Here is a 26,870-nt window from a genome sequence, read left to right as displayed (position 1 = left end):
TTTCAATATTTTTTAAATATCAGAAAATAAACCAATCAGTTTGACAGTGGTTATTGGATAAAGGGATAGAATATGAATGTCAGCTAGATCTTCTGTCATTATTTTAGTGAATAGTGGACAAAGCTTGACAAGCAGAATGGCCCACTCACACTACTGCACTTGGAAGAAGATGACACTTAATTCTAATTATACAAGTTAAAACAATCTTTATTATTTTATACTACACTTAAGTTTTTAAACATAGCTGTGCCACCAGCTAAAGTTCAGATGGTACAGTGTATTTGTCAAAGTTTATTTGATCCTATCCTGACACAATCCATTTACATGAATGTTATTTTAGACTAAAAATATTTATAAAATAAGAATCCGAGCATTTCCTTTTATTCTTTGGAAACTAATCAGATTGTCTGTCTGAATTCTAATCCTCTTACAGACTTGCTGTTCTTGGTTGGCTTGGCCTCTTCAGTTTTCTTTGCATTGGAGCTATTGAAGTTAATTGAAAGGATATGGCTGTCGGCTACTGAAAGGAAAAATAGCCCAAATTTAGAAGTACACCCGTATAAATTGGAATGTAAATACACATTGTAGGACTGTACACCTCCATTTTGCGAAACTTAAAGGCTTTGTGAAAAGTAATGCTGATTGACACGAAGGTTTATTCTAGTGCTACAGTGGAATTGCACTTGAGGGAACTGCTTTTGTTTCCAGGAAGTATTGATGCCATTACACAGCAAGATTCCCTAATCCAATTTAAGAAGATTTGCAGATCTCATTACAAAATAGCAATTGGGGAATTGTTTGACAAATCACTGGTGAATATGGCATACAAAATGCTGTGTGTCTACCAATCACATATTGGATGTTTATCCATTCAAAGTACAAATATAGAAGGTGAAAAATTTTACTCTAGCTCTTGCTTTTGAGGAGTGAATGTTGCTAAATTGGTTCCAAAACTTTGCACGTGCATTTTTGCAGAATAAGCACACTAGAAAATATTTGTGAGGGATTAAGTCACAAGCAGCAGAAGAAAGGTAGATCAGTTGTTTATATCAATCAAAATGTAATGCTGATTTGATACCCATATTGTTATTTTAGACCTCAACACCCCAGCTAACTCATGTCGCCGAACACATGATCAGCAATTAGAACACACAGCCAGTGCCATTTAAAAATGATCATCAATTGTTTTCAGCTTATTTGTTGAAGTCTTTCCACAGGATATTACTGTAATTCTGCCAAGCATTTCTTATTTGTAAAGAATGCCTTAAGTCAACTAAGTTTAAATAGAATGTGACAATTGCTGAAAGAATTCATCCCAGTTCTACAGCTCCTGCATAAACTAGTTCCTCCCAGATATGGGTGGATTTGTAAGCATTCTTGGAGTGCATGGTGATTTGGAGAATTGAGAAATCCTTGCAGAGAATAGGGGTATTGTCAGGGGAGATGAGAACTTGGCGGAGATTGATGGGGGTCTGCTCGTCACCAATGAGCCACCGGTCCAATGTCACCAGCTATTCAACAAGCTGCTGAACATGCAAAAGGTAAAAACCCCATGGGCTTTCTGTCTGGACTGCTCATTATTAACCAAGATGGTAAATGGATGTGCATTTGTGAGGGGGAAATATCACAAGGAGATGTGCAATGCAAGTTTGTTTTTACACTGTGCTAAGTGCTTGGAACAGGCTGCCAGGTGGAGTGGTGGAAGCAGTGGTGGTTAAGAGGCTGTTAAACACAGGAATATGCAGCAAATGGATCATGTACAGGCAGAAGAGAATTAATTTGGTATTGTGTTCAGCACAGACATTGGGCTGAAGGGCCTGTTCCTGTGCTGCACTACTTTAAGTGCAAGCTCCATTCTCCTGCAATTTCACAACTTGCCCTTTGCCGTCACTGCATCTGGATACTCTGTGCCAACTAAGATACTCAAACAAATTTATGAATCAAAACATCTATTTGGAAATAAATGAGTATGTAATTATGGCATTTCTCATCTTGCATTACTCAAACTGGTGTGGAGTTCCTCAAAAAAAAATGTTGGTAATCAATAAGCATTGTTGATTTTTGTTTTTAAAATTGCTCACTGGCTGTACATTATTGTACAGCAAGTGAATAAATGGCTTCCTGGTCCATTTTAGACAGCAGTTATTTCAGATGAAATATAGGCCAGACAAGGTAAAGAGAAACAAAAGACTGCAGATGCTGGAATCTAGATGAAAAACCCTATGGTGCTGGAAGAACACTATGGTGCAGCATCCGTGGAGAAAAGCAGATGGTCAATATTTTGGGTCGGGACCTTTCTTCAGGACATAGCAGAGGTAAAGAGCTGAATATTTTCTCTAAACAGATGCTGGTGAACCTGATGGGTATTACCCTGTACTACCTCAATGCACCGTGTAATGAATTGATCTGTAGGAACTGTATGCAAGACAAGTTTTTTCACTGTACCTCAGTGCAAGTGACAATAATAAACCAATACCAATTTTGTGGTCACCATTACTGATTAGTTTTTCATTCTATATTTATTTAACCAACTAATCTTCCATTGTCATAAAATAAGCTTTTCATTCAGAAAATGCAAACAAAAAATCAAAATTATGGGTGCACACAACAAAGAATGAAAACCCCTACATAATCAAAACAAAAGCACTTCTTTTGTAAACATTTCAATGACTTTAATTTCTTGCGATTGCAATCAAACTTACCTCCTCAAATATAACACTCCAAATGACTACACATTCTCACCCCTGGCAGGACAAAACTACTTGCTGCAATAACAAAACTGATTCTGAGGTGAAGATGAGCTGACTTTCTTCAGGAAGATGCATCGAATGGTGCAAAAGGTAATATGCAGTTGAGATTAAATTGTGATTTCCTCTCCAGTTAGGTAGCATTCACCGAGTGACATTGGGTCCCCTAATCAGAGGGCAACTAGGAATTTGTGCACACTGTCCAACATAAATACATCGAAGTGGATAGTGTGGAGTGCACTTGAAAATCTGCTCAACTTACTTTCTAGCTTCCACGCCAATTTAAGTATATGTTGGTATTTCAAAATTGGCTAGTGGCATCTGAGTTAATTTCCCATTCTATTCATTTTACAAGTGGCCTAAATATAGAGGCATCATTTAGAGCTCTTTGGGGAAAGTTGGGACTAGCTCAGGCAGGCAACTTGGCCAGTATGGATGAGTTGGGCCAAAGGGGGCCTGTTTAAGTGCTGAGTAACTCTGCCTGATGCTGATTCTGTGACTCTCATTAACCAACTAATTGATCATGGTCAGCTTTAATATGAAACAGAAGAAATAGTACTTGCCCCAAAAAGTCAAAATATTTTTTAATGCCAAATTCAAATTAAACACTCTTTTTAATGAAGATTGTGTTTTGTTTTAAACTATATAAGAAAATATCTATATTTCAAAAGAACTTACGGATAGCTTAAAAATCAATCTGGAGTAAGTGGAAATTGGATCAAAGATGTTTGAAATTACATTTTGTGTGTGTTTCAAGTAGCAAAAGCAAAGTTTGAACATTAAAACTCACCAATTGGTTGGTTTCTCTCTGATATTTTTGCAACCTATTGCTGTTTTCCATTTTCTTCTGCAGCTCTGCATGGATGTTGCCTAGAGGCAATACCATTGGGAATTGGCCCATACTGCATCTTCACTGGTTAGCTGTTCTAATTGGTGCTAATCTTACCAGAATGGTAAAGTGCAATAAGAGAATAAATCTCCTGCCTCAAGCAACTTGGAAAATCCAGGTGTAAATCTGGATGGGTAGCAAATGGGAAATTACAGTCCTGTGCAATTTATAGGGAATAGAGCCAACAAAGGGGTGATCTGTTGGTGGTGTATAAAATTGAGGGGCATAGACAGGGTGGACAAGCAATCTTTTTCCCATTATTGAGCAATCTAATACCAGAGGGCATGCATTTAAGGTGGGGGGGGAGGAATATGTTCAGAAGAGATGAGGGGTAAGTTTTTACTCAGTGGTGGATGTGTGGAATGTGTTGCCTGATAGGGTGGAGGCAAATTCAGGGCTTTTAAGAGGGACTTGGATGGGCACATGAATGAGGAGAAAATGGAGGGATATGGGCGTTCTGTAGGTAGGAGGAATTAGCTATGTTGGCACAACATCGTGGGCCAAAGGGCCTGTTCTGTGCTGTACTATGTTCCAAAAAAAGAAATGAAATGTACCTCTGTATCAGGGTGATGCATCTGTATCAGGTATCTGATGCAAATCTCAAACTCAGCAGATTCAAACTTGGTTAGTACTTGGATGGGAGATTAGCTGGGAACACCAGGAGCAGGTGGCATTATCAAGGGAGAAGGTGGTACTCTCTGGTCACCTCCTGAATACAAAGGAAATTGCAGCATGCAAGTATCCCCCAAGATTTGTAATCAACTTGGGACCAACTTTGATAAAGAAAAAGTTTACAGTGCTCAGATGCAAACAGACAAAGATCCTCAAGTCTATCACAATAGCTCAGACTTTCCTGACTGGCAGTCATTCTTCTAGGTTTCCTTTAGACTCTTTTTCCAAGGCCATTGATCCCCAGAGAGCAAAACAAACTGAGCATGATACTTCAGATTCCTGATCAGCAACTTGTCAAAATGCTCGTGGTCCTTTAATGTAACCCAGTCATCTGCTAAATTAATATACAGCAGATACCAGAAATCTGAAATAAAGAAAATTCCTGGAAATATTCAAGCAGCCTCGGTTAATTTCAGGCCAATGATTATTCACTGGAAATGTGTGTTTAGCTACTTGGGTATTTCCATCATTTCCATTTTTACCTGTAGCTTTTGCTAGTTTCTCCACAAATCACTGAAGGTTCACAATCTGCATACAACATCACCCAAATCTTTTTCCTCAATCTCTTTACTGTGTTGATCCTACCAACATGCAAAACACCAAATTAAACACCATCTCCCATTCTGCAGTGCATCTGAAAACTATTTGGAATTTGATTGCATTGTCACCTGGTAAAAATTTTGGCATCGACAAACTTGCTTTCATACTCTCAACATCACCAGTGCCCCCAGATCATTACTAAAAACAAGCACAGGGCTAGGATGATCTCTGTTAAACATTAGCAGTAATAAACCACATTTTGACCACATCGTTTGGACTGTAGAGCTGGAAACAGATTCTAGCCAAGCATTTACCTTTTCTATTGTTACAAGATATCATCTTGTGTGAGATATCTTATACAAGGCTTTCTGAAAGTCCAGGTAATGAAGTATACTGGATTTTCCTCATTAAAATGAACAGGTTTGATGGAACTAATTATTTACTTTGGAAATCATTTTGTGTACTTTCTAAGGCCCTTTCTCTTTGTTATCAAAAGAACTCTACTGAAGATTTGACTAACTGGCTAAACAGTACCTGTCTTATTGCAGTAATACACAGGTTAACACTTCTGGTCCAAAATTTTCATTAAAACTAAAAATGATGCAAATATACATTATTTTTCAGATGCCCCTTTCTATCCTTAAAATAAAATGCTGGAAATACTCAGGTGGTCAATCAGCATCAGTGGAGAGAGAGAGAGAGAGAGAGAGAGAGAGAAAGATAAAAACAGAGTTAATCTGTCAGGTCAATGACGCCTGAAGCTTAGGGCAGCACAGTTTCACAGCAGCTAATGCTGCTGCCTCACAGGGTTCCCGTCCTTCCCTTGTGTACCATCTGTGCCGAATTTGCACGTTCTCTTGGTGCCTGCCTGGCTCTCCCTCAGGTGCTCTGGCTTCCTCCCAAAGATGCACAGCAGGTTCATCAACTACTGCAAGTTACCATTCAGTAGATTAATGGCAAAAAAAAATCAAAGGGAGTTGATGGACATGGGTGAGAGAGAGTAAGTTGCATGGGTACAGGGAAATAAAGAGAGGGACAATGGAACAATTGGGATTCCTCCCCTAGAAGCCAGAATGGAACCAATGAGCCAAATGGCCTCCTGTGTCATTATCCTATCCCTGCTATCCTTTCTATTGCTAACACTTTGTAGTGTTTCAATTAAGTACACACCAGCAGATTACAGAAAGCAGTGCTTAATGTGCACTAGGTTCAAAAATCAAACTAACAAGTGCTGTATTTTAGATTTTAACCACTATCTGTGCACTCAAAACCCATTTATGACATTCTACACAAAATTAATTTAAGCAATCCCCAGCATACTGATACCACCGCATTCAATTCCTAAGAGCGCAAGAAAGGTCAGTGGTTTTGAAGTGAGTTGTTAAGTGTACTGTAGAGGGGTTTAATTTACAAGACTTGACAGATGTTTGTCTAGAAATTCTCTCTTCCCACCACAGCCACCAAAGAATGTAATAATAGAACTCCTTGAAAAGAATAGGATTGAGAAGAATCAGCACAGACTGTTGGCTAATCATTGATCTGCCAGAGTCCTTTTGAGGAAGCTAAGGAGCATCCAGTGGACATACTGTTTTAGAATTTTCTGTAGGCTTTCAATAAGGTTCCATGCAGGAGATTGATCGACAAGGTTAGAGCACATGGAGTGGGGGGGGGGGGGGTAATACACTGACATGGATTGAGAATTCTTTATCGTATAAAAGAGTGAGAAGAGATGGATGATTCTCAGGTCAGCAGGATGCAAAAACTGGAACAGCGCAGGCATTAGTACTCAGAGCCCAGCTATTCACAATCGGCATCAATGACTTGCGTGAGAGGACTAAATGCTGCTGAACTAAGTGCGACTGTGAGTACAAACAATAATGTAAAGAGGCTTCAAGGGGACATAGGCAAGCTGAGTGAGTGGGTGAGAAGATGGTGGATTAAATGCAATGTGGAAAAACATGAGGCCCTCCACTATGGGGTACAGAACAGAAACAAAAACAGAAAAGCAGCATATTTTTTAAAAAAAGGTGAGCGATTGGGCAGTTTTGTTGTTCAAAGCCCACAAGTCACTGAAACACAACACGCAGGTGCAACAAGACATTAGAATAGCTAGTGGTATGATCGACTTCATTACAAGAAGATTTGAACACAAGAATAAGGAAATTTTCATGCAAAGACTATGGCCTTGGTGAGAGCATACCTGGAGTACTGTGGACTCTCTTAGTTTCCTTACCCAAGAAACTGTCCATAAAGGGAGTGCAGTGACGACTCACTGGACTCGTTCCTGGGATGATAGGCGAGGAGAGATTAAGTAGATGAGGCCTGTATTCTCTACAGCTTGAACGACTGAGAGGAGATTTCATTGAAACTTACAAACTTCCTACAGGACAGGGCAAAGGAAGGGAGGATGTTTCCCCAACTGCCAGACAGAACCCAGGGTCAGGGTTGCAGAACAAAGGGATAGGCAGTTTACAGCTGAGAGGAGGAGAAATTTCTTCACTCAGAGGGTGATGAATCCTTGGAATTCTCGGTTCTCAAGGACTGTGGGGACTCGGTCATAGAATTAATTCAAAAGAGAGCTTGATAGACTTCTGGATGCTAAAGGAATCATCAGATATGGAGATAAGAGCAGGAGAATGGCACCAAGATCAGCCATGATCTTGATAATGGTTCAAAAGGCTGGATGGCCCATTCCAGCTCCTATTTGTTATATCCTTACTGGTAATGCCCTACCAGTGGTTCTTCCGAATCAGTTCCTGTTTTTCCTCATGGTGCACATTATACTGATTCCTGCAAATCTAAAGGTCAGCAAGTAGATGAGGGTAAGTAAGAGGAAACGATTGGTTATGGACAACCAATATTCATAAGCTAGTTTGAGAGGTTATACAGGTATATCCAGTAAAGTTGGATGACACTTCCTAATTAAAATCACTAACTGCATTGATACCATCTCAAAAATGTCATAAAACCATTTTATAGAATATGCCTTACTTTTAATAGTACAACATAGATGCTTCATTACTGAGCATGACTATGGTCTCTTTTAAACATACTGAACTTTGCTGAGATATTTCTCATGAAAACGTAAATTAGAGCATCACAATTCATTTTGCAGCAGTATTAAATAATGCATGTTTTGCAGTTACTTGTGTTATATAAATCACAATACTATGCAACTAAATGACCAATATCTTAATCCATTTGATGAAGGTGCAGATTAGATTTAGAGAAAAAAAATACAAAATCTGAAATAGAGTTCCCTGCACTATAACCTCCCATGCAAGGCAAATATTAACTTGGTACAAATTATTTTCATATATTTGCCTCCAAATGAGGCCCGAGCAATTGCAACAAACTAAATTCATGCTGCTCAGTGCTAGGTGATGGGTGAAATATACTGAGATAGGTATAATAAATTCAGTGAAATTTCTTCCCCTAAAAAAGTTACCTGGTCTTCCTTACCTCCTATGTTTTCTTTCTTGCAAATCTGCTATGTTCAGGTCAGAACAATTAATCATCTAATTCTATTACCTTATGTGAAAACCAGCCCAGGAATCAATTGACGATACTCTGCTGCCCATATGCTCATTCTGTAAAACTGAGCAAATCTTTCAATGTGCTTTGTTTGATTGTTATTTCATGTGGAAGAACAGAAGATTCTGCCTTCATCAGCTGGTTAATTTAGGATTTCTCCTGTTTTAAGGAATAATGGTGACATTGTATTACATTGTACTTTTTATTCCACACTTCCACTTTTAGGAATCACTTCATTCTTCCTCTTCGTCTCCACCGGGATCTCGCAGTCCATCACTCACCCTCGTCTTTCCAATCATTTCCAGCAAGGCTTGTGCTTCAGGATCGGTGTCTAGTACACTCTTGGTCTTAGTCTAGGAGCAAAAAGAAGCAAATACTGTAAAACTTGAATTTAAGTGTATTAACTGAAAGCCAGCTTAAAATTTGGGTGACTTTGAAAATTGGCCGTAAAGATTGCCAAGAAATAAAACTTAGTTGGTGATGAATAGTTTTACTCATAAATGATGAATGATGGTATATTAAACTGCCTTTAATGCTGATCACAAATGGCTAACAAACACAGTTGATAGTGGATTATATTAAAACCAAAACTGCATTTCAAAGCTCAAAACTTAAAATCACCCACTTCAAGAGAAAAATATAGATTGGGAAAAGAAAATAGAAGACCCAATTCTGACAGTTTGAAAGTAATGAAACATTTTGAAAAAACAGATTATGTAATGTTTTTTTCTTCATGATTCAGAAGTGAGAAAATTTGATTGCACTTAAATATAACAATGTCAGTTCCATAACACAAATGAAGCTTTCTTGCTTACCTGCTATCTCTGAGGCACTCAAGGCATGAATTATAAACGCACAAGTTGCCAGCAATTGTACTCAAAAGATGAACTGGCAATTACAAGCAGCTCCCAAACAGTAATTATAGGGGCAGATTTACTGATAATTCCAGCACCCTCATCAGTAACCTTTAAGTAAATACCATCAGTAATACAATCAGCATTCATTTCTTTTCTAACGAAGTTTCTTTTTGCCAAATCCTCAGCCTTCCTGATATGTTTTGTACACTTTACAAAAGAGGATGTATTCAGACCTGCCATTAGAAACCAGAAGTACAAGTGTGTCTCATAAAAAGGATAATTTTAGCAAATACATTCCTGGGCAAGGAGATTACAAATGATATTCTCTTTTGAGTCAATAAACCTGTTATTAAAATCGTAATTACACAAAGACCTATTTTGCTGCACCCGAGAGGTTTTGGCCAATAGGTTGGACCAATTTCACACTCTTATATGCAAGTAAGGGTTGGTTTGCCTTGGCTATGTGCAAAGTTCTCTCACATTTTCCCTCTTTGACCACTGTCAGATATACAACTTTGAAATCCAGTTTCAAATCTTTGCACCAATATAAATTTCTCTGAACAGATTTCCAGGTAAAATCTATTCTCAAAGAAAGACTATAAAAGATCTTGCTTAAAAGATGGTGTCAGTTTCCTTGAGGAATAAACAAATAGGATCGGCATTGAAAATGAGGGAGGGGTTAATGATGGATAGGTTCTGAGAAATTGAGTTCACACTTTTTTGATATACTGGTGTTGCCATCGGTTGAGCCCACACAAAAATAAAATGCAAATTAGTGAAAAGGTCAGTTTAAAGGCTGGTTTGGTGTTTTTCCACGCTGAATAATGAGCAGAAAAAAAAAACTTTGCCTGCACAATTCCTGATCACAGCTGCCTGCACAACATGCAACTGTTGCATCATTGCCACACTGATCATTGGGAACCGTGTCAAAACAATTCCCTCAAGTGCCACAGTGCAACAACATAGAAGGCTGCCATGGGGAGGGGGGAGGTGGGGAGGAGGAAAACTGAAGGGGCGCCTCACAGGAGATAGACTGGCCTGGTTTTAACAATCATTTAACAGAAAGTTCTGGTGAGTTATCGATCATAATGCTGGCCATTGAAAAATGGGACTGGGAGATGCTGTGTGAAGGACATTGATGTGACAGATACAAACAATTTCAATCGATAATGCATTCTCCAAACCCACACAAAGCACTGCTGTTTTGTTTAAATGAGTTAATAACAAAAAGCATAGATTTCCCCCAAAGGCTCTAGTTTCTGTACACACTTCCTCCACTGCCAACAATGGTCAATGGGTAACATCAATGGCACTAAAAGGAATTACATCCGGGAGTGCCCCGGCATTTTCCACGATGGTCGCTAATCAACCTGGAAATGATTGTTGGCAAAATCTAACGTGCACAAACCAGCATTAATTCAAATGGATCCAAAATTCCAGGGAGGAATGCTCTGATACAGACTCCTAAAACAACTTTGACCATGAGATGTGCAAATAGGTTCTGCTTGAGGAAGCATGGAACCAAGATAAACTCAGCCAAAGCAAAAAAAACAAAGAAATATTTCTTCTACAGCTCTCACTGATCGAGTAGCAAAAATTAATTTGAGGAGCTGATATTTCAAAAATCCCCACTTCTGCACTTTGGGTTTCATAAAAAGGTGCCATAAGGTGTCAACTCTTCAAGGGTCAGACGTTGCAGTCAGTGAAGAGTCAACAGCGCTCTCTGCTGGCCTTGGGAAAAACTGTATGCTTACCTTCAGTGATCCTCCTCGTGTGAATTTGGACAAAATGCTGGGAGGTTCATCAATGGAAAATGGTGAGGTGCAGGCATAAGTTAAAAAAAATATCAAGTGGAAATGTCAAAGCCAATCCTGCTCACAAAATCAGGATAAAGAGCTGATCACTGATATTTTTAAATGTTCAAAACCTTAAACACTTCAAACACTTAAAAAGAACATTTTAAATTGGCAATGCATTACAGAGATTTTTAAAATTATTTTTCAAATTGTTAACCATGGAAAAATATTTTTAAATCGACACACTGTGGGGTTGGAGCTCACAGCTGTTCTCTACTATTTAAAGCTTCTCTCGCTTTGGGTGAACATTATTTGGCTCAGACTCGCTGCAGAAGCTTCAGGCAAGTTACATTTGGAAGGTCTGGGTAACTAGCCTATGAGTGAGCCCGGTCATCACACGCTGTCAACTTCATGGGTAGGATGGCTGGGTTGCTGGCACCCATTTCACGTCCTCGGTATTCAGACGTCCATCCGCAGAAATTCCAAAATTGCTGTCAATTTGATAGACTAATGTTGACAAATGTGAACCCTAACCAACATTGCCACTGAAAATTCCGGGCAGAGTACATGTTCCGAGTCTGGCGGCATGTGGCATTGGTAACCACTCTTTCATCCACGAGCCAAAATGCTAAGCACCATAGCATCTTCCAGTTCCAACCATTACTTAGTACTTGCCTGATCGCAAGAGAACTTACTCAGCCTAGAAAAAGACAGACTTCTATGCAACACACCAGTAAAATTCCCAAAACTCATCGCTAAAGCCACTTAACTCACTTCCTCATGTATAACCACTCATGTTCAACCAAGAAATCAATGCAGTTGACCCTTGCTTGCCATTATAATTAAAAGATAAATTCAATTCAAAAATCTCACTATTTTAAATATTTTTGGATCCAGAAAAAGTGTTCTGTTAATACCAAAACATTCAATGTCGCTGGTATCAAATCAGATTAATTTTGTTATTGATAGTATGCCAAAGAAAGGACTTCTTTTAAAAAAAAGTTTAAGTGAATTATTCAAAAACTATTTTTAAAACCAGATTAGAAGTAAATGCAAAACCATGGATTACTGAATTAGTAAAATGTAATGCTCCTGATCAATATACAAGTGGGGAACCGAATACAGGATTTCTGATCAAGAAGCAAACATGTTTGTAATTTTGTTGTTGCAATTTTGTTTTCCCTTCCTTCAAGCAGATCTGGTAGTTTGACTGGATATTTGTATGGTGTGTACCAGGACAGTAAAGTTCTTTGCCTCCTCCAATCTTCAATCTTTCAGGTGCAGCATAGACTAGTTTTAAAAACTGCTGTTGTAGAGGGCGTCAACAACAAAAAACACAGCAACCATTACAAAGGCATAAGGGCTTCTTTAAAAAAGCTGTTACAACCTACCAGATCACTTTCAGGGAGATTCCCCACCATCCAAACCTCCACGGTATCAATAGTAAAATGTTCCTTGGCAGACAGCTGAGGACTATTGTAAGTTGTACACCGTGGCTTGGCTTTGCTGTGGCCTTTACCATAGTTACTGTCAATCCACAGTCCAAAGTAATCGTGCTGTCCTCCCATGCCCTGTAACGGCACAGAAGAATGCATTTTATGACTTTAAAATTTTATATTAAATATTAAAATTAAATACTTTAAACATTAAAATTGATGTCACATGCTGCAACCAGGAAACTTTAAATGTGCTGCTTTGAGTCAATTGGGATTTTTCCCACAAACTCCCATCTACCAGGAGTGCTTTAATTCAAGTACAATCTGCCTTCTTAGTAATATGCTGTTGACTTGAAGGTTTCAAAACCGTATTTATAAAGCACAGAAAATGCCTTTAGATACAATTAATTGCAAGTCAGCCAAATGTAACTAGTTAAATCAGTTTGTGGTGTGAACGAATGCATAAAACTTCCTCCTCACCACATTTTTCAGGAAGTGGGCACTGTCTGCTTTCACAACCTTAGAACCAGCCAAAATACTTTGTCACCAATCAAGTACTTCTAGATACAAACATTGTTGTAATGTAGGAATTACAGTAACAAGTTCCTACAATTAACAGTATAAATGGTCAAATCAGATGTGTCACCTTTTAGGTGAGGTATAAACACCAGCTAGTACTTCCTCCTGCTCTTCTTCAAATTATCCCATGTGTCACGAACCAGCAACAAAAGAAACACACTGAGCATGATTCAGTGTTAAAAACTATTTTATTAATCACTACTTATGATAATACGTAAAATAAAAGTAAAAATGTTAGTATGTTAGACTTCAAAAATGTTAAACCTCGAACGTTAACCCCAAAAACTAAACTCTTCGTGTGTGTGTGGCAAAGTCCCAAACTCCCAGTTCAGGAATGGTTCTTAAAGTTCAGTTCCGCAAGCCATAAGGTGAAACATGAGCAAGGGCTTCTTCAACAACCACCGTTGTCTGAAGATAAGACGTAGACGTAGAGAAACATAGAGAGAGTAAATACGAAATCCAAATGTTCCACGATGGAACCCCAGCGACACTTCAGTGTTTACTCGGTAGTGACTTCCTCACCCCGAAAAGCATCCGAATCGTGGTCGTCCACACACATATACCTGTTTCCTTCTACAGGTCAGCAACAAAGTGAACTCCACCGGATTACTTCCAACTTCCATACATGGATTTCAGTGGCAGACACAGTTATTGTTTCGCATCCATCGATAGAGAAAACTAGCAGGCTGGTGTCTCTCTCCCTTCTCTCTCTCTCCTTCTTCTTCTTCTTCAACAACGTCATTACGTCCTTTATCTTCTATTGACGTAAGCACGCCCCACACACACATACACACACACACACTCTATCTTAAAGGGACTTTCACTGAGTCCGTAACACATGTGATATTAACATCGACACAAAGGGTATGCAGAGCCTCTGTGTTACATCTAATCCTAATGTCAGCATCTCCAACAGGACAGCACACCGACAATACTGCAAATAAAGGGTCAGCCTGGACTATGAACTTGGGTCTCTGTACAAAAACTACAAATTCTTTTAACTAGCAAGATTTCTAAATTTATCCACTAGTCGCAAGTACTTTGATGAAGTGCAGAAGTCAGCCGAATAATAAAACTAGTAACTGGTGGAGATTTTCAGTAGGCTTCACAGCATGAAACCATAAACCAACATCACAAATGAATGCCCTGGTCTGGATTTTGTTTGCATCTGTTTTTTCCCTAAGGTCATACAGTGATCCGTTGAGTAAATCAGTTTTCATTCTCTTTACTGATTATGAGCATCAGCATTCATTTTTTGCTTTGTTTTTCACAACCTTTCTGATTCTAGGACCAAATGCTTCAACCAATAATAGGTGGGTTGAATAGGGGTTAAAACAAGAGACTATGAAACACTTGAAGTTACCCACCATTTCCATTATTAATACAGGTTGAAACCCTCTAATCCTGCATTGTGGTCTGGCAACTCCCATGGTTTGGTGTGTTTGGAGTCTGTAGCACAGATCTGCACTAATTAACTAATTGACGGAGAGCTTCTTCCCCTCCGCCATCAGATTTCTGAATGGTCCACGAATCCATGATCACTACCTCATTATTCCTTTTTTTTATTGCACTATTTATTTTTGTAATTTATAGTAATTTTATGTCTTTGCACTGTACTGCTGCCGCAAAACAACAAATTTCACGTCATACAAGTCAGCGATAGCAAATCTGATTCATTCTAAGATCTAAAATTAACTAAGATCTGTACTAATTAACCTACCAGTGCAACTTTTGTGGTTTCAGCCACGAACATTTCCAACTTACAGAAACTTTGGGCTATGGACAGCTCTCGGAACCCTTGCATGACCGAGGGAATGCTTCTACTTAAAAAACTGTTCTCCTGCACAGAGGAAGATGATCAGGGACAATTTTTGTGGTCCAGATTTTCTGTGGTCTGCACCAGTCAGGTCCCAAGGGTGCAGGACTGGAGAATTTCAACCTGTATGGAAAAGACTAAACTGGAATGTTTATTTTGACAAATTGGTTTTGATGTACCCTTGCAATATTAAACCCATCTGTATATCTCTCGTACACTGAATGTGCTGCACGCTCAAGAGATTTGCTGACTGCCAGAAGAAACACCACATGATTTAAGGGAAATCCCTGTGCCAGTCAAGCTGGAGGCAGCTCACAGTTCCAAAGGGAATTCAGCCACATCCAGGTGTACAAGGTGGGCACTTGTGCAGACCCACTGCAAATCAGGAGTGTGCCGAATGTCGCTGCTCCATCACCCGTCTCCAAGTAGAGTCCAAACATGCTGGGATTCCCCAATAATACACCAAGGAGTTTGCCTCTCCAATCTACCACCAGTCAGTCTTAGCAAAGCAGCAGCCACCCCACTGATCTGGATTCTTAGGGAAATAAGTGGAATACAGTTATTATATATTTTAATGATTGTAATTATTTCTTAGAATTTAATGTTTGAATAATTTTCTTGTGTACAAATAAATTTTATCTACATTGAAATAACTGTAATAAACCCTTAGTAGCTTTGACAGGAGGTGAGGCATGTCCCAACCTTGCGTCCTGTCAAAGGCTGTCAGGGTATTCTGGGGCAGGGCCTCAGCAGTAGGCTGCTGATGTCTCTCCCAATTTTTCATGGGTGCTGGGAATTACCCCTCCATACCTGGATCAGGTTAAGAGCCAGGAAATGGGCAGAGTCTGCCCACGCAGATGGCAGGCAGAATCCAGCTTGCCTTAGCGGGTACATCATGGTTTTATTCAGCATACACTGCCTCACTCTCCAAAGTCCTGCTCCTACAGATGAACTGACCCCTCCAAAATTCTCCAAGTTTAATTTGGATATCTTTAAATTAATTTGTGCAAATTTGCTCAATATTTTAAATCCAAACTGCTTAAAAGAAGCCTTGTAGTTAGATGGTACTTTCCATATCCCTTTTATGCCAAATGCCTTACAGCCACAGTAGCATGGAATGTAGTTGCCATTGTCATGTGGGAAATGTGATCATACGTGCACAGGGAGCTTCCACAAACCATCATGGATGATGGTATAGATCAAGTGGACAATCAGAGACCTCCCCCCTCAAGGGAAAAATGGCTCACACGAGGGAGCATAATTTTAAGATGATTGGAGGAAGGTATGGGAGGGATGTCAGAGGCAGGTTTTTTTTTATAATTACACAGAGTGGTGGGTGTGTGGAACGCACTGCCGGCAGAGGTTTGGGGGCAGATACATTTGGGACATTTAGGAGACTCTTAGATAGGCATATGAATGATAGAAAAATAGGGGGCTATGTGGGAGGGAAGGGTTAGATAGATCTTACAGTAGGATAAAATGTCGGCACAACATCGTGGGCCAAAGGGCCTGTCCTGTGCTGTAATGTTTTATGTTCTTTTAAACCCATGTAGTTCATTGAAATAATACTGTGAGATCTTTAACATTCACTTGAGAGTGTAAACAAGACCTCGGTAAATGCTTCATTAGAAAAATAGCATTTCCAAGAGCACAGCACTCCCTTACAGCTATATCAATCTTTAGATTTTATTTAAATTGCTCATGCAACTACAGCAATAACTTGCTACCCCTAGCACTTTAAAGCAACTGGAACTTTAAAACAAAAAAAAAATCACAACTAATTGTCAAAGTAGATCTCAGCTAAAGTTTTTCTTCTTTAGACTTTTGAAAGCAAATGCATAATTTTGGCTACAGGATTACAGCAATATGTGTTTACCAAAAAAAAACAAGAATGTACAGAGATGAGGTACATGAAAAAGTTGGAAAGTTTAACCTTAGTCAAGGGTGGAAAAGTTAAGAGATGGTGCGAAACATATTTTAACGCATCATTCTAAAATGTCCAACAGAACAAGGTAAGCGATCACATATCACAAGTAGTAATCCAAATGGTCTTCAACAATGTATTCCAATTTAAAGGAGTTTACACATTACTTTTTACTTAAGTACTTCTACATCGAAGTTAGGCTAGCCCAATACTCACAAGTCCATTTGGCATGGTTTGTTGGCCATGGTTTAGGTACATGTAGTGGTCATTGTAACCTGTACAGGTGTAGATCCCCAGATTTGGACTAAGAGTAAATAAAAAGCATCTGCTATCCCCTGCAAAATACAACAAAAAGTGCAAAATTAAATTATATGTTACTGGAAAATAATAAATTTACATTTATACAACTCATCACAACTTCAGGATGTTGTCACTGTTGATGGATCACTTAAGTGTTGTCATGTAGGAAAACACAGCAATCATTTGCACACATCAGAATTTCAAAAATCAGCCAATGAATGATTGACTGGATAATCCGCTTGAGACAGTGTGGCCACAGAGACGTGTGTGCTCTTCAAATACCAGAGTGGGTCTTTCCGGCCATTCAACAGTTGGCAGTACTACACTGATGCATCAACTGGATTGTGTGCCCAAATCTATGAAAGAACATGAACTGGGCAATGAATAGGTTTTCCATTCAGCTAATAATAAAAGTTCACTTTAAGCAGGAGACATTCTTGATCGTCAAATAAGGAATATGGATAATAAAAATATATAAATTTTAATTAAGAGGGAAAAACGAAGCTGTGAGAACTAAACCAGAGATGATTATTTTTGGCTCAATCTGGCACATTGGAAATTGCTGCTTTGTTTGAACCTGGTTAAATTTCCAGCTGGTCTCAAGTTTCACATCCTCAAAGATCACAGTGACTCACGAGTTCCTAGAATTTGAAAAGTCAACCCAGCTAATCTGCAAGAGAACAATGAGCTGCTGACTAAATTGCAACAGCAAGTCCACCTCAGGGGAGATGAACTTACTGTACAGAACACTTCAAGTAACGAGATGCAGTCAGAGCCAGAGGATGGAAGCAAGCACAGTGGGCCAACAGGCAGAAGTCATTGCTGCCATATTTTATTGCCTGTGTTCAGTGGAACTGTGCATGGCTTGAATGTATAATAGCCGGCAAGTGAAGGCTCACAAACGACCTCTTGCTGCACTGGCAAATTGGTGTCTCCAAGAGGTTAACGGGGAAAGAAAACAGAGGGTTAATTTACCCCATATCATAAAATTTTAGAGATCTACTCTAAACTTGCATTGCTCATCTCTTTTTCAGCTCTGTCAAGAGGGAGGGAAATGATAAAACAAATCCATGGACATAAATAACTCAAAGAATGTCCAAAGAAATAAGAACAAAACCTAATCTTTTGACACTGTGGTAAATGATTGTTTTATAAAAAAGTTATTAAAACATTTTTACTTTGAGTTGACAGGCTAGGTAGTGCAGCGGTTAGCGTAACACTATTACAGCAGCAGCGACCCAAGTTCAATTCCGGCCACTGTCTGTGAGGAGTTTGTATGTCATCGCCGTGTCTGCGTGGGTTTCCTCCGGGTGCTCCGGTTTCCTCCCACATTCCAAAGACGTGCAGGTTAGGAGCTGTGGGCATGTTATGTTGGCACCGGAAGCATGGCAACACCTGCGGGCTGCCCCCAGCATATTCTCAGTTATGCAAAAAGATGCATTTCACAGTGTGTTTCGATGTACATGTGACTAATAAATAAATATCTTACCTATGGTTACACCCACATTACTTTCTATAACATGGTAGTAAAATGCATCCTAAAAACATGGTTTTAATGCTAATTTGTACACACAGTTGCAGCTATTATTGCACAAGTGTTCATGACAGCAGTTGTATGATACTCTACACGAAGTATGAATCTGGCAGTTGTCACGAACCAGCAGCAAAAGAAACACACTGAGCATGATTCAGTGTTAAAAACTATTTTATTAATCACTACTTATGATAATACGTAAAATAAAAGTAAAAATGTTAGTATGTTAGAATTCAAGAATGTTAAACCTCGAACGTTAACCCCAAAACTAAACTCTTCGTGTGTGTGTGTGACAAAGTCCAAAACTCCCAGTTCCTGACTGGTTCTTAAAGTTCAGTTCCGCAAGCCATAAGGTGAAACATGAGCAAGGGCTTCTTCAACAACCACCGTTGTCTGAAGATAAGATGTAGATGTAGAAAAACAGAGAGAGAGTACACACGAAATCCAAATGTTCCACGACACTCCAGTGTTTACTCGGTAGTGACTTCCTCACCCCGAAAAGCATCCGAACCGTGGTCGTCCACACACAAATACCTGTTTCCTTCTACAGGTCAGCAACAAAGTGAACTCCACCGGATTACTTCCAACTTCCATACATGGATTTCAATGGCAAACACAGTTATTGTTTCTCATCCATCGATAGAGAAAACAAGCAGGCTGGTGTCTCTCTCCCTTCTCTCTCTCTCCTTCTTCTTCTTCTTCTTACTTCAACAATGTCATTACGTCCTTTATCTTCTATTGACGTAAGCACGCCCCACACACACATACACACACACTCTCTATCTTAAAGGGACTTTCACTGAGTCCGTAACACCTCCCACCTAAAAAAAAATTTTCAAGAAAATTTTAACCGCGCATACAGTTAGTAATGTTAATAATTATCATGCTACACAACTACAGACTATCAGATTAGTACAGATATATGTTTCCCATTTAACATCGGGAAAGACAATCAGCAATCACATTATCTTTGCCTTTAATGTGAGTTATCATGAGATCAAACTCTTGCAAAATTAAACTCCAGTTTAACAGCCTTCTGTTCTTGTTTTTGACTCGGCTCAGAAACACCAATGGGTTATGATCTGTATACACAGTCAATGGTTTCTGAGCGGTGCAAACATATACACTGAAATGTTGCAAGGCTAAAACAAGCGACAGTAATTCTTTCTCTATGGTGGAATAATTCTTTTGATGCTCATTTAAATATGTTGTTAATTCAGCTGGAACACATCTTTTAAAGTCTTCCACCAGTATCAATTCTGTCAATTTATCGTAATCCCCATCTACATTTTTAGCCAGGCACCATCGTTCAAAACATATTCTCTTTCCATTGGCAAATTCCATATAAGTCTGATCTGCAGATTTCCTCAAGTCTCTGAATTTTTGTCTATAAGCCTCAGGGACCAATTCATAGGCCTTCAATATAGCTTGTTTTACCTTGGTATAATCAGCTGCATCCTCAACAGACAAAGCAGAATAAGCTTTTTGAGCTTTACCTTTAATCACACTCTGTACCATAAGAGCCCATCCTTTCCTTGGCCAGTTTGAACTCACAGCAACCTTTTCAAAATGTTGGAAATACTGATCAACCTGATCTTCTTCAAACGGAGGGACTAATCGAACCTCCCTGCTGGCTGAAAAACCATCATCAGAATCAGATTCCGAACTCCTACGCTTCATTTGTAACTCATGCTGCCTCTGTTTCTCCTTCTCCTCACTATCCAGCTCCATCCTCTTCAATTCCATCTGCTTCATTGCTAGATCAGCCTCTATCTTCATCTGAGTTAGCTTTTGTTCGGCCTCTAATCTCTTTTCCTCTCGTTCAGCTTCTAATTTATTTTGCTCTCGTTCAGCCTCTATCTTTGCCAGCTGCACCTGTGCCTCAGAAATTGCTATTTCACTGCCAGGAAACTGTTTTAACACTTCCTTCTCAAACACCTTCTTTTCCACATAATGGCCAGCTATCAGTCTCTGAATATCTGCCTTTCTCATAGACTGCTTTACTTCTGTAAGGTTTAGCCTTGTAGCAATCTTTATCAAATCATCCTTTTTCGCCACCTCCAATCCTTTTTGGGTTGGTGACTCCAAAAATGCCTTAATATCCATTGCTGCTGGTTTCCACACACACAAGCCAATTAAAAAGAATTTATCAGACCTCCCTCAAAAATCTTTGGATTGAATCTCGAACAAATCTCGTCAATCTGGGGTACAATCCCAGACGACACTCGTTAACCTTGGGAACTATCCCGGACGAGCCCCCAATTTTGTCACGAACCAGCAGCAAAAGAAACACACTGAGCATGATTCAGTGTTAAAAACTATTTTATTAATCACTACTTATGATAATACGTAAAATAAAAGTAAAAATGTTAGTATGTTAGAATTCAAGAATGTTAAACCTCGAACGTTAACCCCAAAACTAAACTCTTCGTGTGTGTGTGTGACAAAGTCCAAAACTCCCAGTTCCTGAATGGTTCTTAAAGTTCAGTTCCGCAAGCCATAAGGTGAAACATGAGCAAGGGCTTCTTCAACAACCACCGTTGTCTGAAGATAAGATGTAGATGTAGAAAAACAGAGAGAGAGTACACACGAAATCCAAATGTTCCACGACACTCCAGTGTTTACTCGGTAGTGACTTCCTCACCCCGAAAAGCATCCGAACCGTGGTCGTCCACACACAAATACCTGTTTCCTTCTACAGGTCAGCAACAAAGTGAACTCCACCGGATTACTTCCAACTTCCATACATGGATTTCAATGGCAAACACAGTTATTGTTTCTCATCCATCGATAGAGAAAACAAGCAGGCTGGTGTCTCTCTCCCTTCTCTCTCTCTCCTTCTTCTTCTTCTTCTTACTTCAACAACGTCATTACGTCCTTTATCTTCTATTGACGTAAGCACGCCCCACACACACATACACATACACACACACTCTCTATCTTAAAGGGACTTTCACTGAGTCCGTAACACAGTTGAATGCATGCTATTTTGAATGAGTGGAAAGTCCCATGCATTCTTGCCAGTGAACTTTCACCAATGCAGCATGCTGGGTACCTCTCATGGAATCATGGGAATACATTCCTAAAACAAAAACTAACTTTCAGCAGTGACTGAAGACAATTTTTTTTGCGCTTCTTTATTAAGTAAAAAGAGCTGGGAATTCTTGTCTGGCATTTTAGTAAGTAGTTTTTAATTTGAATCCTAGAATGATATCCTAAATTGATGCTGTGGTGACAGCCATAATTGAGTTTTGAGGCATGACTAATTTTACAGGGATGTGGTGCAGAATTCCTGGAGAAACAGGTAGCCCTAATGCATGGATTTCATGGTACTTAATGCTGACCACACCAAGGCTGCCCATCTCCTGGAAATATATTAAACAAAAAAAAAATGCCATACAAATTGCTTGGTGTGGTGAATAACTAAGTTAGAAATGTGTCTGGGGGCTTTCGACTTATTGGACACTTAAAACCTACTTCAAGTCAACTTAAAATTATTATTGACAGAAGGTACTTTTTGACCTGTTGCCTAAACATATATATTGAGAAGAATTTGCACATCAAATCGCGCATGCACAGAGGCCAGCCCAAGCACGAGAACTGAAAGCTCCAGTCAAATAATGTAAGATTTTACTGCTGGGGCAGCTATTAGCTCACGATCAGAATTTGCACCATAAAGTTAACATCGGAAAAATTAAACTGTTCCCGATTAAATATCGTACCAGTAATTAATGATATTTTACCTTGGAACTGTGGCTTTAGCTCCCAGCTGCAGGAGGCAAAGCCACCAAAGATGTATCCAAGTGAATCCTTTACAATCAATAATGTTGGTCCTTTGTGAAGAATCTGAGTGGAAAAACGAGAGAAGCTTTCCCCATGGGCTTGAGAGGAGAACAACAGCTTCCATTGGCTTTGGTTCCCTGAAGGCAAGTTGGGTTTGAGATAAATGACGGAAGGGATGTCCAAAACAGTAAATATCCCAGAATATTTTATACCCAAACACTGTGGCAGCACCTGATTTGGACTGAAGAGTTCACCTTTGTACTGTGATTTTGTAAGATGAAGGGCCATAGCGACCAGTGCATGGAGAAAACTAGAGATCTGAGAGGCTCTGTAAACCCAGTCCTTTATGGCACTCTGTCCAAATTCTACAGTATGCAAATACTCTGCAGACAGATCTTCACCTGTCATCAATAGAAAAGGGAAAAACATTAAACATCATTGATCACTGAATCAGATTCACTACCCAACTGAACATAGTCAGCAAATTAAAAAAAAAATTAGGTCTGTGCAATAGAGCCTTTCCTTATAGCAATGAAATCTGGAAAGGTCAAAATAATCCTCCAGTGAAGTGCTGAGACACCATGACAGTACACTGAGAAATCCACTTTATATTTTGTTCTGAAACTGTTCTCATTACAGCAAAGATGGCTACAAGCACATTTGACAGAAATGCTTAAAATTATAAACTGCTTTAAGAATACATGGAAAATCCACTTTCAGTGTTGTTAAGATCAATAAGCAAAGCAGTCAGACTTAAGGTGATTGGCAAAGGAACGAGAGACACCACGAGGAAGCCAAAACAGGAAAACGATGGCAACACTCAGTAAGTCAGATAGCATCTGTGGAAAGAGAAACAGTTACCCTATTAAGTCAGGACAAAGGGTCTTCGGCCTAAAACTTTAACTCTGTCTCTCTTTTCGATGATACTGTCTGACCTGCTGAGTGCTTCCAGCATTTTTTATTTTTGTTTCAGATTTCCAGCATCTGCAGTTTTGTTTTGGATTTTCAGATTACAAGGAAGTGTTTCTTTCACAAGCCATGATCAGGAATGCATTGTCTGAATGGATGATGATAGGAGGTTTGACTGGATCTTTCAAAAGGAATCTGAATAAATATTTCTTGGGATTTTTTTGACTAAAGAGAAAGAGAAGTGGAAGGAACTGGATGCTCTACAAAGGAGTCAGCACAAGCATGATACAGCAAATGGCTTCCTCCACACTGCATCATTGAATGATGTTATGCTACATATTCAGGTTGCAATTTAGAAAATCCATTGGTCTCAAGGGAGAGAATGAGTGAGAGAGAGAGAGACAGACAGACAGATCAATCACAAAGCATGCTTTGCATCAACATGGATCATTATTTAAAAAGTCACAACCTCTAAGTGTTTTTAGACACTGGAAATGAGCCTAGAGTGATTAAGATGCTGCTGTTGCTTATCATCTTAAGAAAGTGCTGAGTGCACTGGTTCCTCCAACACCCCAATTTTGTTTCATTTGGTTGCACTGCAAATGGTACACAAAATGCAGTGCTTCACTTACCATCCACCTTCCATTAAAAAAAAATCACAGGAACCAAATACAAGCATTACATTTCTCTGCAGCAATGGAAATGTCATCCAGACAATTTTAGTCCATTCATCATTTACAAGTAGAAGAGAAGAGTTCATTGACCCGAAACATTAGCTCAATGTCTCTCTTCACAGGGCCCGCCAGGCTTGCTGAGTATTTCCAGCATTTTCTATTCTGTTAGGAGAAAATTTCAGGATGTCCTAAGGAATATTCCCCGATTCCTCAGATTTGTTAAAACTGCCACGTTTGACTAGGACAGCAACACAATGCAACAAGAAGCTTTTATTAAATCCACCTGAGCAGCTGTAGTGTCACAGCTCACATTATTTTATAGGGAAATTGCAAATGAGAACAGTCCAAATCCAAGTTCTGTATTGACTACTCAGCACCATTTTATTGCAAGTTCCAACTTTGCTGAGGTACGCCACTGAAATATAGAAGACAAGATAATCATTCAGATATTTATCTTTATGTTGCAACCTGGAGTACAACTTCCAAGATGCGCTCTCTCAGAAATGGCTGGATACTGGTCTCCAAGTCTGACTCCCACAGGCAAAGTACAGGAATCAGGCAATTCACTTTTAAAATACACAATTTTTCATTAACTAAGTTTGAGGCAATCATTAAAGGGGATACAATTTAAAGATCAGCTGTGGATTTCTCCAGCGGGTTAGTGGGTGCATTGCAAAATGTGATACACCAGCAAAGTCTCTGGCTCAGTGATTAGCCTGTGCCAAGTAATTGTCCTCTTTAAAATAATTGTGGCATGTTGAACAGGTACAAGGATAATGTTTCCTGAGACCTTCTTCCCAAGAAGCTGCTTCAAGAAATAACCTAGCTATAATTTAGAAAAGATGTAAAATTAATGTTTTTTATTGAACCAATATCTAAACTACTGCTCATGTGCTGGTATGGTTGAATCTTTTATATTCTACTTCAGCTAAAATTAGCAGGCATGTTCTTAAACTGCCAAGCATCTATAAAGGACATTGAGGTAAATGGGTTTTTTAATTCCTGACAGTTGTACTTTATTATAGGTCTGAACAAGTTGCTAAAAAGAAACAGATACCAAATCACAATAGTTCAATACCTTTAGCCTTCAACTCAGACATCAGATAAGCAGTGAGACGTGATGTACCCAAAATACAGTCTCCCGTTTTCTCCATGCTCCATCCCCTTAACATCTTCTCGTGCTTTAATAAGTGAATCACTGACATGATCATATCTTCTATGAACTACATGGGGATAGACAACAAAACATGACTAAAATGGAGCTAATCCCATCACAAAATGCATGAAAATGTAAAATAAATTGATCAATGGTAAGAGATAGATGAACAACCAGAACTGGCCTCAGATTCTTTAACCTTCTTTCCACAAAAGAAATAGAACCACATTGTGTAGCCACAATGGAGGTAACACCCTGGGGATTTAAACACAAGGCTCCAGATAAATTTGGATACGAGCAGTGGTAGATCAGTTAAGAAATAGATGGGGTGCCCAAACAATTGCACCAACTCTTGGTACTCTTCAGCGAATAACAAAAGCAAGATAGATTGGGTTTCCAATTGTTGATCAACATCAACATGGACTTCTGTCAAATACACAGATTAACTCTTGCAACCTGAGAAAAGAGGTTGCTATTTGCTCTGGGATGACCTCTTACCAAAATTACTGAAAGTTTCAATTGACTTGAAACATTAACTCTACCCCTCTCCACAGATGCTGCCTATCCTGCCAAATATATCCACCATATTGCTGTTGTACTTAACCTAGGCACTACAGGTATTCAATTAAGGTTAATTCAGTTTCTACAGTTTACTGGAGTCATTGTTATCCAGGCTGGTTATTTCAGTTTAAAAAGATTTCAAGATCATGTAGCTTTTGTTTAGATACTGAGAAAGGTCAGGGGAAGTTATACTCTAAGTGAAATTGAAAGGAATTATCTCCTGCAGACTGCAACTACACAAGACAAAAAAAAAGTTAACATTTTATAGAAGCTGGAAGTTGAAAGGATTTCCAGCCAAGCATACTTTCTATATAAAAAAAGACATACCATTGCTGAGAATTGGGGCAATGGTAATGGCTTTACCTCTTTTACTTGCCTTCCTGTTACTGGGCCATCAGGATCAATGGAAATCATCCTTTGAATGATGAAACTTCTTTCTTCAGCATTGCCTCGCATGGCGTAATAAAGAAAGGAAAGAAACTGTTTCTTGCTTACAGAGTCAGTGACGCTTGATTTTTTTATTGGATCAATGCACCTCATTCCATTGTAAATTCGAATAATCATGCTGCCTATTACTGCTCCATGAATATATGCCTAAAGAAGAGTAAAGCAACATCACCCATCTTTGTACTACATTGGGTAAGCAGTGTAGTGGCTAGTTATCAGCAGCTAGTTACGGTGTCATCCAGAGAGTAAACAAAGGAAAATTGGGGTCGGTGTTGGGACCCATGTCATTCGTTATTTATACAAATTATTTGGATGCAAATGCACAAGGCCTGTTCAGTAAGTTTGCTGTTGTTGATAGTGAAGGTTATCGTAAGTTACAGGGAGATCGTGATCAGTTAGGGAAGTGGGCTGAGGAGTGGCAAATAGATTTCAAAACAGACAAGTGTGAGGTGATGCATTTTCGAAAGTCAAACCAGCGTAGAACTTGTACTATGAATGTTAGGGCACTACAGATTGTAATGGAACAGAGGGACCTAGGAGATTGAAAACAGTGCCACAGGTAGACAGGGTGGTGAAAAAAAGCATTTAGTACACTGACCTTCATCAGTCAAGGCACTGAGTACAGGAGTTGGGACATTATGTTGCAGTTGTACAAGTTGTTGGTGAGGCTGCATTTGGAGCAGTGTACAGTTTTGGTCACCCTGTTATCGGAAAGA

At 39.2% G+C, this 26,870-nt stretch overlaps 2 protein-coding genes across 6 annotated transcripts in view; one reads left to right on the top strand and one right to left on the bottom strand.

The window, feature by feature from the left end:
• Positions 1-2,466, top strand: part of LOC127577087 (calcium-transporting ATPase type 2C member 2-like) — a 59,566-nt gene extending 57,100 nt beyond the window's left edge. For both annotated transcript variants that reach the window (XM_052027958.1, XM_052027959.1), the window contains exon 27: positions 434-2,466. In XM_052027958.1, the coding sequence (XP_051883918.1) occupies positions 434-588 (155 nt within the window). In that variant the 3' untranslated portion in view covers positions 589-2,466. The remainder of the gene's footprint in view (positions 1-433) is intronic.
• meak7 (MTOR associated protein, eak-7 homolog) overlaps positions 408-26,870 on the bottom strand; it is a 40,644-nt gene continuing 14,181 nt past the window's right edge. The window contains exons 4-10 of one of the 4 annotated variants that reach the window (XM_052027962.1): positions 26,071-26,301; positions 25,069-25,213; positions 22,368-22,808; positions 17,007-17,125; positions 12,427-12,606; positions 8,664-8,735; positions 408-520 (exon numbers count right to left, since the gene is read on the bottom strand). In XM_052027962.1, coding sequence (XP_051883922.1) covers positions 518-520; positions 8,664-8,735; positions 12,427-12,606; positions 17,007-17,125; positions 22,368-22,808; positions 25,069-25,213; positions 26,071-26,301 — 1,191 coding nt within the window. In that variant the 3' untranslated portion in view covers positions 408-517. Of the gene's footprint in view, positions 521-7,824; positions 8,736-12,426; positions 12,607-17,006; positions 17,126-22,367; positions 22,809-25,068; positions 25,214-26,070; positions 26,302-26,870 lie in introns of those variants that run through there. The other 3 variants (XM_052027963.1, XM_052027960.1, XM_052027964.1) reach the window with 3 other exon arrangements.

Source organism: Pristis pectinata, chromosome 13, assembly GCF_009764475.1.
Source record: "Pristis pectinata isolate sPriPec2 chromosome 13, sPriPec2.1.pri, whole genome shotgun sequence".
NCBI lineage: Eukaryota > Metazoa > Chordata > Chondrichthyes > Rhinopristiformes > Pristidae > Pristis > Pristis pectinata.
The sequence above is the reverse complement of the archived record's forward strand: the minus strand, read 5'-3'. Positions and strand labels throughout refer to the sequence as shown.